This window comes from Mustelus asterias, chromosome 2, assembly GCF_964213995.1.
Source record: "Mustelus asterias chromosome 2, sMusAst1.hap1.1, whole genome shotgun sequence".
NCBI classification, from domain to species: domain Eukaryota; kingdom Metazoa; phylum Chordata; class Chondrichthyes; order Carcharhiniformes; family Triakidae; genus Mustelus; species Mustelus asterias.
Genome location: NC_135802.1, coordinates 18,891,899 through 18,908,014, shown reverse-complemented (window position 1 = coordinate 18,908,014; position 16,116 = coordinate 18,891,899). Strand labels below are relative to the sequence as shown.

Below are 16,116 nucleotides of genomic sequence, written 5' to 3'. Positions count from 1 at the left end.
GTCAGTGTAAACGGCAACATGGAACCAAAATTTTATGAGGCGGGAAATGAGCATCTCTCCAGCGAGATCTCATTTCCCGATTTTCCCCGTCCCTAGCGGGTGGTTTAAAGAGGTTCTCACGAGTATATCCTGCCTTAGGCAAGGAGGCCAAAATTTTAAATGGGCACTCTCATTCTTGCATTCTAGGAGATTTGAGAACTTTTTTTTGCTTATCTTCTTCTTTCTCTCAATCCATCTTTATTCCTTCCTCTCCATCTGAACCAGATTGAACTTTAATTCATTCTCCTTGCCTATTGTTACTCGGATTCTTCCTCAATCAAATTTCCGAAAGACATGCTGGTTAGGTGCATTGGCCATGCTAAATTCTCCCTCAGTGTACTTGAACAGGCGCTGGAGTGTGGAGACAAGGGGATTTTCACACTAACTTCATTGCAGTGTTAATGCAAGCCTACTTGTGATACTAATAAATACTTATAGACTTACTAACCAATCCTCAACACTGTTGGTCCCAGGTACCCTGTTGCCTTCACCATATCACTTCCAGTAAATCATGTTGCAAAAAGAACTGAGCTGGAGGGTATGGAAGAAACTCTTAGACATAAATCACACAATGCCAAGTCAGGATGATCCAGACTTGAAACATCTGCACTATTCTCTCTCCACAGATGCTGTCAGACCTGCTGAGATTTTCCAGCATTTTCTGTTTTTGTTTCAGATTCAAGCCTCCGCAGTATTTTGCTTTTGTCACAGTTCTCAACTTTCTGTTAATCCAGGTGAACTTTGGGTAATTGCATGAGTAGTGTTTCTATAAGATGCCAAACAGCTATTCACGTGACATGAAAACAAACCTGGCTGTCGTGAAACTTCTAAAGAATGTTTCCAGGATTGTATGAATCTTTCAGCTAATATGCTGATTACCATTTACTTTGAGATAACACGCAAACTCGTAAAGTAAACTATGAACCATTATCGTGAATAATTTGTTCTGATTTATCAAATCTTGCAAACATTTCACCAAGTTTTTCAATGATTTCTTCAGTTGTAGTGGATCTCATGAAAATAATTTCCAGCTGCTTTGAATGTGCATCAATTATGACTAAGACGACGCAACCCTCAAGCAGACCAGCAAAATCTACATGCAATCGTTACCATGGCATTTTAGGCCTCTCCCAAGGGTGTAAAGCATTTCTTATTCGTACAGAGGACTGACATTGTCCCACTTTTTCTTCAATCTGAGCATCCAGACCAGGCCACTAAAAATATCTACGTGCTAATTCTTTCATCCGGACTGTACCAGGATGTCCTTCATGTAGTTGTTCAAGAACTCTTCTACGCAGACGAGGAGGAATGATCACTGATTCCCCACAGTAGACACCCACCTTGGAAAGTCAACTCAAGCGTTCTTGACAGATCTGATTGCAAATCAATATTCCTCATGCATTCCAGCTATTGTTCATTTCAATATCATACCCATCACCTTCTCTGTCACGGGATAATTTCTGGTATGTCTCTGCACTTCAGTAGATAATTTGCCTGCATCGTCTTCTCTTGAAAAATAAAGACTATTAGCAAAACTAGTTGGTGGCATCTGCTCAATAGGTAAAGATAAGGGTGATAATGCATCAGCATTAACATGGCACTCTTATATCGTAGGAGTGTGCAGATAAGATCAGTAACTGTTTTTGCAATTGGCTAGCAGCTAACGACTATATGCCTCTATACAACCCAAAAATGCCCCTATACAAGTGGATTGGGGACTGGCTATCCGACAGGAAGCAAAGAGTCGGAATAAATGGGTGTTTTTCCGGTTGGAGGAAAGTAACTAGTGGCGTGCCGCAGGGATCGGTACTCGGGCCGCAACTGTTTACCATTTATATAGATGATCTGGAGGAGGGGACAGAGTGTAGGGTAACGAAGTTTGCAGACGACACAAAGATAAGTGGAAAAGTGAATCGTGTGGAGGACGGAGAAGATCTGCAGAGAGATTTGGACAGGCTGAGTGAGTGGGCGAGGATATGGCAAATGGAGTATAACGTTGAGAAATGCGAGGTTATACACTTTGGAGGAAATAATAACAAATGGGATTACTATCTCAATGGAAACAAATTAAAACATGCTACCGTGCAAAGGGACCTGGGGGTCCTTGTGCATGAGACGCAAAAGCCCAGTCTGCAGGTACAACAGGTGATCAAGAAGGCAAATGGGATGTTGGCCTATATTGCGAAGGGGATAGAATATAAAAGCAGGGATGTCTTGATGCACCTGTACAGGGCATTGGTGAGGCCGCAGCTGGAATACTGTGTGCAGTATTGGTCCCCTTATATGAGGAAGGATATATTGGCACTGGAGGGAGTGCAGAGAAGGTTCACCAGGTTGATACCGGAGATGAGGGGTTTGGATTATGAGGAGAGGCTGAGGAGATTGGGTTTGTACTCGTTGGAGTTTAGAAGGATGAGGGGGGATCTTATGGAGACTTATAAGATAATGCGGGGGCTGGATAGGGTGGAGGCGGAGAGATTCTTTCCACTTAGTAAGGAAGTTAAAACTAGAGGACACAGCCTCAAAATAAAGGGGGGTCGGTTTAAGACAGAGTTGAGGAGGAACTTCTTCTCCCAGAGGGTGGTGAATCTCTGGAATTCTCTGCCCACTGAGGTGGTGGAGGCTACCTCGCTGAATATGTTTAAAGCGCGGATGGATGGATTCCTGATCGGTAAGGGAATTAAGGGTTATGGGGATCAGGCGGGTAAGTGGTACTGATCCACGTCAGATCAGCCATGATCTTATTGAATGGCGGGGCAGGCTCGAGGGGCTAGAAGGCCTACTCCTGCTCCTATTTCTTATGTTCTTACAGCCGGGGCAGGTAGTGGAAGCAGATACGATTGTTAGTTTTAAGGGACGTCTGGACAAATACATGAATAGGATGGGAATAGAGGGATATGGAAGGGTAGGTGATTTTAGTTGAGTCGGGCAGCATGGTCGGTGCAGGCTTGGAGGGCCGAAGGGCCTGTTCCTGTGCTGCAATTTTCTTTGTTCTTAGTTGATGATCAGTCAATAATGTGAAATAACGACCATATAAATAACTATAAAACCTTGGCATGCCAAAAGTTATACTCGAAGCTACTTCTTCTAACCTGAGCATAGTTAGATTCAGCACTAGTCGGAGTACGCAAAACAAAAGCTGTTGGTCGTTCTTCTCCCAAAGGTATAATAAGTGAATCTATTGCTCCTGATCCATATGGTGAAGCATCAGAAGTAAGCAGTAATGGTAGCTTCAGATTAAAATCAACCAATACTTCAGACTTCTGCAAAGAATCTTTGACATCCTTATATGCCTCCTCACGTTTTGTTGTCCAGTCCTATGACTGTTTCACACATAGTAAATTACGCTTTGGCTACAATAATGAAGCTAAATGAAGGACAAAATAATAATTTACTAATCCGCGAAAGGATCTCAACTGCGTCATTTCAGTCAGAAGTGATGCTTCTAAAATTGCACCCATCTTTTTAGGCGCTCTATATGTAAACTTTTACCATCAATAAAGTGACCCAAATATTGGACTGATGTCTGGAAAAAGTCACACTTCACTTTCTTGATTTGCAGACCATGTGCTTGAAGATGTTCTAATGTTGATTCTAAATTATTCAAGTGCTCCTGTTCATTAGACCCTGTAATTAGAATATCATCCAGGTAACATTGTACACCAGAGAGACCACTTAAAATCTGATCCATCGATCTTGGAATAGGGCTGGTGCAGATCTGAAACCAAAAGGCAATCTTTTATAATGAAAAAAACTCTTATGAATAATGATGGTAAGCAACAGATGAAATCCAGCTACATTCATCTGTAAACATGCTTGTGAAAGATCCAAGAATTTCTGCCAACCTGATAACCAACAACAAATCTTCAATTAAAGGAAGCGAATACTGTTCAGCACCCAACACTGGATTTATGGTTGTTTTATAATCACCATAAATATGAACTGAACCATCTGGTTTTATGACAGGTACAATGGGAGTAGCCCAGTCACTCATTGTGACTGACTCTAACACAGCAGTGTTAATAAGTCATACTAATTTTTCTTCAACCTTGGGATGAATTGCATATGGTACTATCCTTGCCATGAGACTTTTTAGTTGCCTATTAGGCTTTATCTTGAGTTTAACTTGAACTCCAGAAGTTTATCCAGAAGTTGCTGTAGGTCTGTTTTGACATCAACCAATCGGTTGACAGCACTCCAGTTAAGCTCCATCTTCTCCAACCATGATCCTCCAAACAGAGCTGTTAATTTATCACAGACCACATGGAGAGACAACTCCGCGGCTTGTCCACTCAACTCTACATTGTACACTCTATTGATTGTATCATGGTCAGAGTAGCTGTCGTCACCACACTCTTGTACTGCAGTGAGACCTGGACGATGTATCAGTGACACCAGAATACTGGAGTCATTCCATTAGTAATGCCTCTGCCACATCCTCTAGATTCAACGGAGGATCATCAAACAAACAACTCAGGTCCACAAGCGGTCCGGCAATTCTCCTGAAAAATCAACTTTAACGGACTGGCCACTGCATATGCGTGGCTGAAAATGGTCTCCCTGCCAGGTGCTCTTCTCTCAACTCTCAAATGGTCAACATTCCATGGGAGGACAAAGAAAAATTTCAAAAGCTCTCCAAAGGCCTTCTTGAAGTGTGGCAGCATTTACCCAATTGACTGAGAGGAGCTTGCTAGCAATAATGGTGACAACCTGTCAATCAGGCTGCCTCACTGTTCAAGTCTCAATGCCTTAATGATGAGGCAGAGTAGCAACGGAGAGCAACTGTCAAAGAAACAAATCCTGAATCTTCCAAACGTATGACCACCACCATCTAGAAGGACAAGGGCAACAGGCACATGGGAACGCCACCACATGGAAGTTCCCCTCCAAGTCAATCACCACCCTGACTTGGAAATACATCGCCGTTTCTTCACTGTCGCTGGATCAGAATCCTGGAATTCCCTCTCTTACAGCATTGTGGGCGTACCTACACCACATGGGCGACAGTGGTTCAAGGCGGAGGCTCACCACGACCTTCTCTAAGGCCCCTTAGAGTCCTGGGATGCGTAGGTTAGAGGGATTAGTGGGTAAAATATGTGGGGGTAGGGTCTGGGTGGGATTGTGGTCGGTGCAGACTCGATGGGCCGAATGGCCTCCTTCTGCACTGTAGGGTTTCTATGATTTCTTCTATGATTCTCATGGGGAAATTAAGGATGAGCAATAAATACTAGCCAGCAATGTCACACTCTAGGATGTCACACTCTAGGAAACACTCTAGGGAGTGGGATAGCTTGATCTTGGTTTCAGATAAAGCTCGGCACAACATCATGGGCCAAAGGGCCTGTTCTGTGCTGTACTGTTCTATGTTCTACCCCACTATCTAGTGGGACAGCCTGCCTCAAGTGCTCAAAGATCAGTGGGTCCAAAAAAGCCCGTCAGTTACATGAAGACCCATGGCAGAAACCTGCAACCCGGAGTAGACGTCATTCTCGAATCGAGGGCCAGCCACCAACAATTTCAAAAAGCCATCCTCTCCAACACTGCTTATTCAATCATTACTCTCCAATTCACCCCAAATCAAGAAAACAAAGCTCTTTCACTGTACCTCTTGTGCTTCAAATTCAAAGCACTTCTCACATATTACAACCCGACACATCCCTGCTCAGGCTGAGACTTCCGCTTGGAACAGACTTATCAAACTGCAGTCCATCACTCTCTGGCAACCAAGTAGTAGGAGATAAAATTATGGAAGAATTTACACAGGGTTTGCCAACAGCAGCCTTTTATAAGCAGCCACAGCGGAAATGACAAACATTCCACAGAAATGTGATGAATACATTCAGTGTCCCTTTTCTATTTATCTATTCTGCCTCTCCACATTCATTGGAATGAAGGAAGGAAGACAAAGATTGGCACGTACACTGTAAGGCCCAGGCACAGTGCAGTTTACTGCCTCCAAGCGCCGGTAATATTTTTAATGGCTGCTAAAGAGGATTTAACTTCATTGCAGTTTGCCTACTTGTGACAAATAAATAAACTTTACTTTAAAGGCAGTAATATTTTTAAAATAATAGAATCTTACAGTGCAGATGGAGGCCATTCGGAACATCAAGTCTGCATCGACCACAATCCCACCCAAGCCCTATCCCCATAACCCCATGCATTTACCCTAGCTAACACCCCCAAGATTGCACTAAGGGGCAATTTAGCATGGCCAATCCACCTTACCCGCACATCTTTGAACTGTGGGAGGAAACCGGAGCACCTGGAGGAAACCCACGCAGACACGGGGAGAACATGCAGACTCCGCACAGTGACCCAAACCGGGAATCGCACCCGGATCCCTGGCGCTGTGAAGCAGCAGTGCTAACCACTGTGCCACCGTGCTGCCTATCAGGCGGTAATATTTTTAACAGCTATCAGGCGTCAACAGGCTACTTAGTTGCTCCCCAATCATTGAGATACAAATCATGGTGCAATCAAGTTTGAAAGAGTTTATTTACACTTTTAAAAGGCTCTCTTTTCTTTGGCACCAACTGTGCTCTCTCAGAGGCCCGAAACATTGCCCAGTTTCCTACGTATTGTTTCTTGCCGACACCAAGTCATTATGGCCCAGGTGGGCATCACGCAGACACCAAAGGCTGTGTAGAAGCAGCTTGAGCATCCTTCCAATTTCCATTTGGCATCACCCCATTGTTTGTGTCCCATATGAAAACTGCTTGGATTTCAGGAATGACCTAATTCTGTCATTTTAATAAGGCAGAAATTCTTTTCCCGTTCTTGCAACGGAATTTGCATTTCACGTCCAAGTCCTCAAAGCGCAGACCAGAAACGTTGTTGAGGATTAAATTCACGGTTTAGTCTGGGCAAAAATTTAAAGTGAGGTTTAAAAAGAAAACTAGTCCTCATGACAGGTCAAATACCCCCAATTGCTCAGACCATAGAAAAGTTACAGTGCAGAAAGAGACCATTCAGCCCATCGTGTCTGTGCCGGCTAAAGAATGAGGGAAAAGAAACTAGCTGCTCATTTTAATCCCACTTCCCAGCACCTGATCGGATTTCATCAACTTCTGGGAGGTGAAACCATGATCTTCTTTTTAGCTGCAAGAAATCCCAATTCACAAAAATGCAATGGCTTAATTCTCCATGCCAAAAGATGTCGGAGAAATTTACTATTTGAAATTAAGTTTATATGATCTCGGAAAGGACGACAAATAAGAACATAATTTTGGAGCAGAAGGAATATTATTTAAACTGCTCCCCAAAGAAACCATTCCTTGGAGCTGGTGATAAACTGAAATGAGTAACCTTTCAGAGCCATGCTTCAACCCCAAAACTTCAATTATAACTCGGAGTTGCGGGTGATGAGTGTAGCACCTGAATTAAACCACCGTACCCTGATTTTTGAACACTCGAGCTCTTCACACAGGCATTCAGCACCTCCTGAAACCTAGGGGCTGAACTTCCCGTTGTGCTTTGACCTACTGGGAGACAAGTTCCCTATTTCATTGCAGTGGTTTCAAGTAATCAGGGTTTTATTTCACTGTAAAATCATAAAACTTGAGAACAAAACAAAACAACAGTGCCTCAGAATGTATAAATACCAATCGTGGTGCAACTTATTCTCAGTTGACACCACTCTTGCCTCAGATTTTAGAATGGTAGAATCTCTCCGCTGCAGGAGGCGGCTATTCGGCCGATCGAATCTGCACCAAATCTCCAACAAAGCATCCCACCCAAACGCTATCCACGCAGCCCCATGTATTTACCCCAGTAACCCCCCTAGCCTACACATCTTGGGGCACTAAGGGACAATTTAGCAAGGCCAATCCTTGCACATTTTTGGAGTGCGAGAGGAAGCCTACGCGGACACAGGGAGAACTTGCAAACTCTACACAGTGACCCGAGGCCGGAATTGAACCCGGGTCCCTGGCGCTGCGAGGCAGTAGTGCTAACCACTGATCCGGAGGTTGAAACTTCAGCACAAGACTTGAGGAAGTGCTGTATCATCAGGACACATATTCACAAACTAAATTTTAAATCAAAGCTCAAACTGCATATTGACGTGAGCGCTAAAAGAACCTGCAGCACAATTCAAAGAGAAAGGAGTTCTCCCAGTGCCCTGGCCAGCAGCTCTTCCTCATTTTCCCCCAACCTGGCCGATATGTGACTCCAGCCTCACACCAACGTGGCTGATCCATAACAGGCCTCTGAAGCGACCAAGCAAGCCCCTCAGTTGTGTCAAGCTGTAACAGCTCCAGACAGCAGCAGCAGCTCACCATCCACCTCTCAGCGCAACGAGGGAAGGATAATAAATGCTGACCTTTTTATTCTTGGAACAACTGTGTTCCAAAAGTAAAATGCCCCATCATTCATCGCAATACTGTTTGAGAGATCTTGCTGTGCACGAAATGGCTAACTGTTCCCCTCAATAACAAGTGACTGAATGTGATGCTTTCACGATGACATGGCTGCAACCGTCTCGAGTGGGAGATCAGAAACAAAACACCTTCAAAATCCAGACTGGGGTCAGACAAAGCTGTGTGACAGCATCTCGATGATTCACCATCTACCTGACAGTGACTGTTCAGCTCATCACAGATCAACTGCCCTCTAGTGTCAGAATTGAGTAGTGCCCGTTTGGAAAACTTTCACCGCAGTCACCTCCACGCCAAAACTAAAGCAAACCACCGTAAATAAACAAACAAATTCTGCAGTTTGTGGATCACTGCAATGTTGTTGCCTACTCGGCACAAGACTTGCACGCTGCTCTTCAATTCTGCACACGAGAAATTCAGCCAATCTTTCAATGTCCATGAAAACAAAACTCATGTCAACCCATATCACCAAATATACCACCTTCCATACAGGTTGAGAGAGAGACTCTGGAACATGCTGAACACAGACAGAAGGCAGTAAACTGCAGGCCAGTTAATCTAATATTTGCCATTGGTAAAATGCTAGAATCTATGATTAAGGAGGTAGCAGCAGAACATTTAGAAAATCATAATACACTCAGCCAGCGTTAACATGGTGAAAGGGTAAACGTGTTTGACAATTTGATTGGAGTGCTTTGAGGATATAACAAGCAGGATGGATGAAGGGGGCATCAGTAGATGTGGAATATTTGGATTTCAAAATAACATTTGATATGGTACTACATCAAAGGTAAGAATTCATGGTGTAGTTTAAAGTTGATTTATTAGTGTCACAAGTAGGCATACGTTAACACTGGAATGAAGTTACTGTGAAAATCCCCTAGTTGCCACACTCCGGCGCCTGTTCGGGTACACTGAAGGAGAATTTAGCACGGCCAATGCACCTAACCAGCACATCTTTCGGACTGTGGGAGGAAACCGGAGCACCCGGAGGAAACCCGCTCCGACACGGGGAGAACGTGCAGACTCCGCACAGACAGTGACCCAAGCCGGGAATTGAACCCAGGTCTCTGGCGCTGTGAGGCAGTACTGCTAACCACTGTGCCACCGTGCAGTGTAGGGGGCAATATATTAGCATAGACAGAGGATTGGCTAGCTAACAGGTTGCAGAGGACTGGGATAAATAGGTAATTTTTCAGTTGACAAACCGTAACTAGTGAAGTGCCACAGGGATCAGTGCAGGGCCTCTCCTACTTACAATCTATATTAGTGACTTGGATGAAGGGACAGAATGTATTGTGCCAAATTTTCTGATGATACAAAGACAGATTGGAAAGCAAGTTATAAGGAAGATACAAAGAGGTTGCAAAGGGATATAGATAGGTCAAATTAGTGCACAAAAATTTGGCACATGGTGTATATTGTAGGAAAATGTGAACTTATCCACTTTGGCAAGAAGTTCAGGAAAGCAGATTATTATTGAAATCCAGAGGCTGCAGAATGCTGCAGTACAGAGGGTAACTAATAAAAAAGAGAGGATTGGGATAAATGGGCCATTTTCAGAATCATGAAAAGTTAGCGTTCAGCTACAGTATCTAATTACAAGGCATTGGAATGTTGACCTTTACTGCAAGTGGAAAATTGTATAAAAGAGTAGGGAAATCTTGCTGCAGTGGCACAGAACATTAGGTGAGACTGCACCTGGTGTACAGTTTTGGTCTCCTCATTTATGAAGGGTCACATAGCTGCTTTGGAAGCGGTTCACAGAAGGTTCACTAGTTTAATTCCTGGGATGAAGTTGGTGTCTTCTGAGGAAACGTTGAACATATTGATCCGATACTCGTTGGAATTTAGAAGAATGAGAGGCGGCTTTATGAAACATACAAGATTCTGAGGGGGATGGACAGTATAAATCAATAAATGCTGACTCTTTCCAACAACACACATGTCCCAAGAATAAAACCCACCGTCATGTATCCCATTACCATTTGTGGGATCTTGCTGAGCACAAAGTGACTAATTGGTCCCCTCAATAACAACAGTGACTGAACGTGAAATGTTTTCAGATGCCCTAATGGGTGTGCTTATTGTAAATGCAAGTGATAGTGAAATAGAATCATTATGACACAGTTTGAAGGAGGCCAGTCAGCCCATCAAGTCCATACCAGCTCTCTGTAGAGTAACCCAGTCAGTCCCATTCTCTCACTCAACCCCCTGAGCCCTGCCAGGTTTATTTCCCTTAAAGGTCCTTTCCTTCTCCTGGCTCAAACCCACTCGCAAAGATCTTCCTCCCAGCAGTGTAAAGGGGCCCACTCTGAGGCAGAAAGATAGACCATAGTAATTGGCATGGTGGCTGTAGGAGCAGACATTCCAAGCATCACGAGGATCCATCTGCAGGTAATGCAGTGCTGAAGATCCATCACTTTGTGATATCGTGAAATGCTAAATTCTAACTTCAATTCAAAAACTTCAATTCAGAAACTGTAGTGGGAGTGATTCAACAATGTGAAGAGATCTAACAGATCAGACCATTAGGAGGCATTTTTGCACAATGCAGAAAAACACTGTCATTCCAGATTATAAAACTATTTCGTTATGGAATCGCTACAGTGCAGGAGGAGGCCATTCAGCCCATCGAGGCTGCACTGACAACAATCCGACCAGCGTCCTATCCCCGTAGCCCCATGTATTTACCCTTCTAATCCCCCTGACACTAAAGGGCAATTTAGCATGGCCAATCAACCTAACCCGCACATCTTTGGACTGTGGGAGGAAACCGGAGCACCCGGAGGAAACCCACGCAGACACGGGGAGAACGTGCAGACTCCGCACAGGCAGTGACCCAAGCTGGGAATCGAACCCGGGCCCCTGGCGCTGTGAGGCAGCAGTGCTAACCATTGTGCCGCCAAAATCAATGTTATTTCCACTTCGGGCCCCATTGCAATATTTGTCCTGCTGCAACAGCAAACAAAAGATGAGGAAAGGGGAAGGAGCGCTATATTTAAGTAAGTCATTAAACCTGATGCACAGTGGCAAGTGAAGTGAAATGGCGCCATGTTCCCAGAGGACCATAGGTACCCTCCCCCTCTAAAGGGAGTGCTGACTGGTGGTAATTTAACCTGAGGATCACCACACCTCAGGTGAGGGGCAAGGTTGAGAGGGCAGGGCCTTCATGAGAAACCTCAGCTGGTACGGGAATTGAACCCGCGCTGCTGGTGTCACTCCGCACCATGAACCAGCCGTCCAGCCAACGGAGCTAATCAACCCCCAACAGCGGTAAGTTAATCATTAATCATTCAGTAACTTCCATCCACAAATCAAGCTCACATCTGGATCATAGAATCGACGGCACGGTCACAGGCCCTTCGGCCCAAACTGCTTCGCGCCAACCAAAATACCTATCTAAGCTGACTCCATTTTCCTGCATTTCGCCCATATCCCTCTAAACCAGGGGTCTCCAAACTACGGCCCGCGGGCCACATCCGGCCCGCAGCGGGCTAACATCTGGCCCGCAGCCAGTGGGTCGGGACGGGATCCCCGCTGCCGAAAACACTCCCGCGTCCGGAACCCCGCCGCTGACTCAGGATCCGGACGCGGGGACGGAAGCCACAGGCCGGACATTTGCTGCCGCTCCGCGCAGTGTCTGATGGACCCATGGGAATCCCCGCACTCTTTATCGGCCTATTGTCCAATCAGAGCTGCCATCCTGTGACTGACAGTTCATTAAACGAATCAGCAATTGAGACATCTGTTATCCAATTGCCGCTCTGCATTGACTGAGTGACAGCTGCTTTATCCAATCCGTAAGCTCCATCTGTCTGAAATGAGCGAGAACAATGACAATGATGGCGGCAATTCAGACCAATTCAGTTATGGAATGAAAAAAGAAAAGTGGACAGTGAGTGCCGCCTGTTTAATGAAGAATGGGGTGTAAAGTACTTCTTTGTACAAGCAGGTGATAAAGCCTTGTGTGTCATATGCAACAAAACTGTTGCAGTTTTGGAGGAGTACAATGTACGTCGACACTATGAGGCCAAACATGAACCAAGTTATTCCCAATTCACAGGAACACAGCATTCGGAAAAATTTGAATCAATGCAACGCAGGCTGCTTTCCCAACAAGCTTTTTTTATGCAGAAGTTAACTGAAAATGAAGCTTTAACCAGAGCCAGTTACAAACTAGCTTATGTGTTGGCTAAAAGAGGAAAGCCATTCACCGATAGAGATCTCATCAGAGTGTATAATGGAAGCAGTGGAAGAGTTATGCCCAGAAAAAGCAAATCTGTTCAAAATCATCAGTCTTGCACCAAATACTGTTGCTTGTAGAATTGAGGATATAGGAAGCAATATATTTCATCAAATTGCAGACAAAGCAAGAAATTTTCAGTTCTGTTCTCTTGCACTTGATGAATCGACTGATGTGTGTGACACATCACAACTCCTAGTATTCATCCGTGGCGTCGACAGTGAATTTAATGTCACACAAGAATTAGCATCAGTGCATAGCATGCACAGCACAGTAACTGGAGAAGACATCTTCAAAGAATTGCAAAAAACTGTGTTAGAATATAACCTGGAGTGGAATAAACTGTAATGCGTGACAATTGATGGAGGAAAGAACATGTCTGGGATGAAGAAAGGTTTGGTTGGACAAATCACAAAAGCTTGTGAGGTTGGCGGATTCTCAAAGCCCATGTTTCTGCACTGCATTATCCATCAACAAGCATTGTGCGGAAAATATGTGGATATGTCTTGCGTTCTGAAACCTGTTGTTTCAACAGTGAATTTCATTTGATCTCACGGGCTTAATCATCGCCAGTTCATTTATAAAACTAATCTTTTTTCTTTGGCCCCCGAAAATGTGTAAAATATACGATGTGGCCCACGTACTGAACAGTTTGGAGACCCCCTGCTCTAAACCTTTCCTATCCATGTATCTGTCCAAATGCTTTTTAAATGTTGTCAATGTCCCTGCCTCCACCACTTCCTCCAGCAGCTCATTCCACAAAAGTACCACCCCCTGTGTAAAAAAGTTGCTCCTCAGGTTCCCATTAATTCCTTCCCCTCATAACTTAAACCTATGCTCCTCTAGTTCTCGATTCCCCAACCCTGGGAAAAAGGCTGAGTGCATTCACCCAACCTATGCCACCCAATCCATGCCATGGATCATGGCGCAAAGTTTGGATTGCTATTTTCTGGGAAAGATAAGCTGGAATAGAATCATCAACAATGTACAGAACCCCAAAACCAAAGGCAGAATTATAGCGGGTGCTTTTCAATCACCTCTGGATGAAAGAAAATTTCAGGTCCCAGAAACCTCTCGTAGCCCACGTCCACAGCAAACTGCCGCTTGTTGATGGCATTTGTACCGACATAAGGTTTGATCCACTTCCCCGGATCGGTGTCGTACTTAGTGAATTCCTTAACTATATCAGGGCAGATGTAACAATATCGCTCCTACAAAGAAAAAGTGAGAAAGTCGACATCAGGATGCGAGAGCAAAATAAAGAAAAAGGAACACGCGGAGGAAACATCATATTCTGAGACTGACGGGGGCCTCAAGTGTCTTATGACAAAGAGCACGATTAATTTTGATTCTCAGGAACTGACCAAATGCTTGGGAGTTTGGATAAAAGGTTTTTTTCTTTCTGCTGCACGTAATCATGTATAATAAATCCCTGAAACAATAACAGATTAAATGAGGCACGCGTGAAAAATGCAGCCAGTCCTCCACTGCACCCGTCCCTGACAGAACTGCAGTGAAGGGTTTGCACTTTGAGAATCGGAAATGCATATCAGGAAATTACGCACCCCATTAATCTCGTAATAGGAGCTTTGCAGCATTTGCCAGGATACTGAAGCCGTGAGTCTCCTCTTATATAACTGACATTATTACATTAAACAAATACAAATTAAATTTAAATTTGGTTTCTATTTACATTGCACTGCCAGGGTTTTTGGTCACAAAAGGTTTATTTATTCGTGTTGCAAGTAAGCTTACATTAACACTGCAATGAAATTACTGTGAAAATCCCCTAGTCGCCACACTCTGGCACCTGTTCGGGTACACTGAAGGAGAATTTAGCATGGCCAATGCACCTAACCAGCACGTCTTTCGGACTGTGAGAGGAAACCGGAGCACCCAGAGGAAACCCACGCAGACACAGGGAGAACGTGCAGACTCCGCACAGGCAGTGACCCAAGCCGGGAATAGGACCCAGGGTCCCTGGTGGTGTGAGGCAGCTGTGCTAACCATTGTGCCATCCCCATTGCCACCGTTGGCACGTAATTTTAAAAAAAAGGAGGCTAAGATCAGAAAATGCTGGAAACAGGACAGGCAGTTTCTGAGGAGAGGAACAAAGTTAGCTTTTCAGTTAATGATTTTTGATCAGAACTAGAAAAAGTTTGAGGTGTGACAGTTTAGAACTCAGAGGCAGGGAAAAGGGGAGTGAAGAATGAGCAATAAATGGTAAAGTCTGTGGTGGGACTGATTAAAAGGTGAAAGGGATGATAGTGCAAGGCAAAAGGGATTGGTCGTGGGATAACAAAAGAAACAAAATACGGAAAATGGTATCAGTGGAACCAGTACCAACACCTACTGCCTGAGAAAATAGCTTTGATCTGAAGTTATTGAACTCGGTGTTGAGGCCAAGAATTGTCCAAATGGGAAAGATGAGGTATTGTTCCTTGAGTTTGGGTTGCGTATAATTGGAAAACCATTGGAGGGCAAGGACAGAGAAGTCAGAGTGAGGTGGAATATTAATATAGCAAGTGGTTGGAAGACCAGAGTCTGGTTTGCAGGCTAATCAGAGTGTTTAGCAGAGCAGGCATTGAATCAATCTGCATTTGGGTCTCCCCATTGTACAGAGCACATCACGAGTAACGATTACGGTTTATTAAAAAGTGACTAGCAATCGTTACATGACCATTTCACCTGGAAGGGATGTTTGGAAGTCTGGATGGGAGGAGGTGAAAGGATAGGTGTTGCACCACCTGTACTTACATATCAGTCACTGAAGGTAAACATACAGGTGCAGCAGGCAGTAAAAAAGGCAAATGAGATGTTGGCTTTCACAGTGAGAGGATTCAAGTACAGGAGCAGGGATGTCTTGATGTAACTATACAGGCCTTGACGAGGCCACACCTGGGATAGTGTGTACAGTTTTGGTCTCCTTATCTGAGCAAGGATGTTCTTGCTATGGAGGGAGTGCAGCAAATGTTTACTAGACTGATTCCTAGGATGGAGGGACTGACACATGAGGAGAGACTGAGTCGGTTAGGGTTGTATTCGCTGGAGTTCGGAAGAATGAGGAGGGATCTCATAGAAACCTATAAAATTCTAACAGGACTAGACAGGGTCCTGTTAGAAGTATGTTCCTGATGGTGGGGGTGTCCAAAACCAGGGGTCACAGTCTGAGGATACAGGGTAGAAATTTCTTCACCCAGAGAGTGGTCAGCCTGTGGAATTCATTACCACAGAAAGTAGTTGAGGCCAAAACATTGAATGTTTTCAAGAAGTAGTTGGATATAGCACTTGAGGCGAAGAGGATCAAAGGATGTGGGGGGGAAGAAGGCGGGAGCAGACTATTGAATTGGATGGTCAGCTATGATCATAATGAATGGTGGAGCAGGCTCGAAGGGCCGAATGGACTCCTCCTGCTCCTGTTTGCCATATTTCTATAACTGGAGTCAGGAGACA

At 44.4% G+C, this 16,116-nt stretch overlaps 1 protein-coding gene across 2 annotated transcripts in view; it reads right to left on the bottom strand.

The window, feature by feature from the left end:
• actr3b (actin related protein 3B) overlaps positions 1-16,116 on the bottom strand; it is a 105,995-nt gene that overhangs the window by 13,186 nt on the left and 76,693 nt on the right. For both annotated transcript variants that reach the window (XM_078227614.1, XM_078227622.1), the window contains one exon: positions 13,701-13,874. In XM_078227614.1, the coding sequence (XP_078083740.1) occupies positions 13,701-13,874 (174 nt within the window). The remainder of the gene's footprint in view (positions 1-13,700; positions 13,875-16,116) is intronic.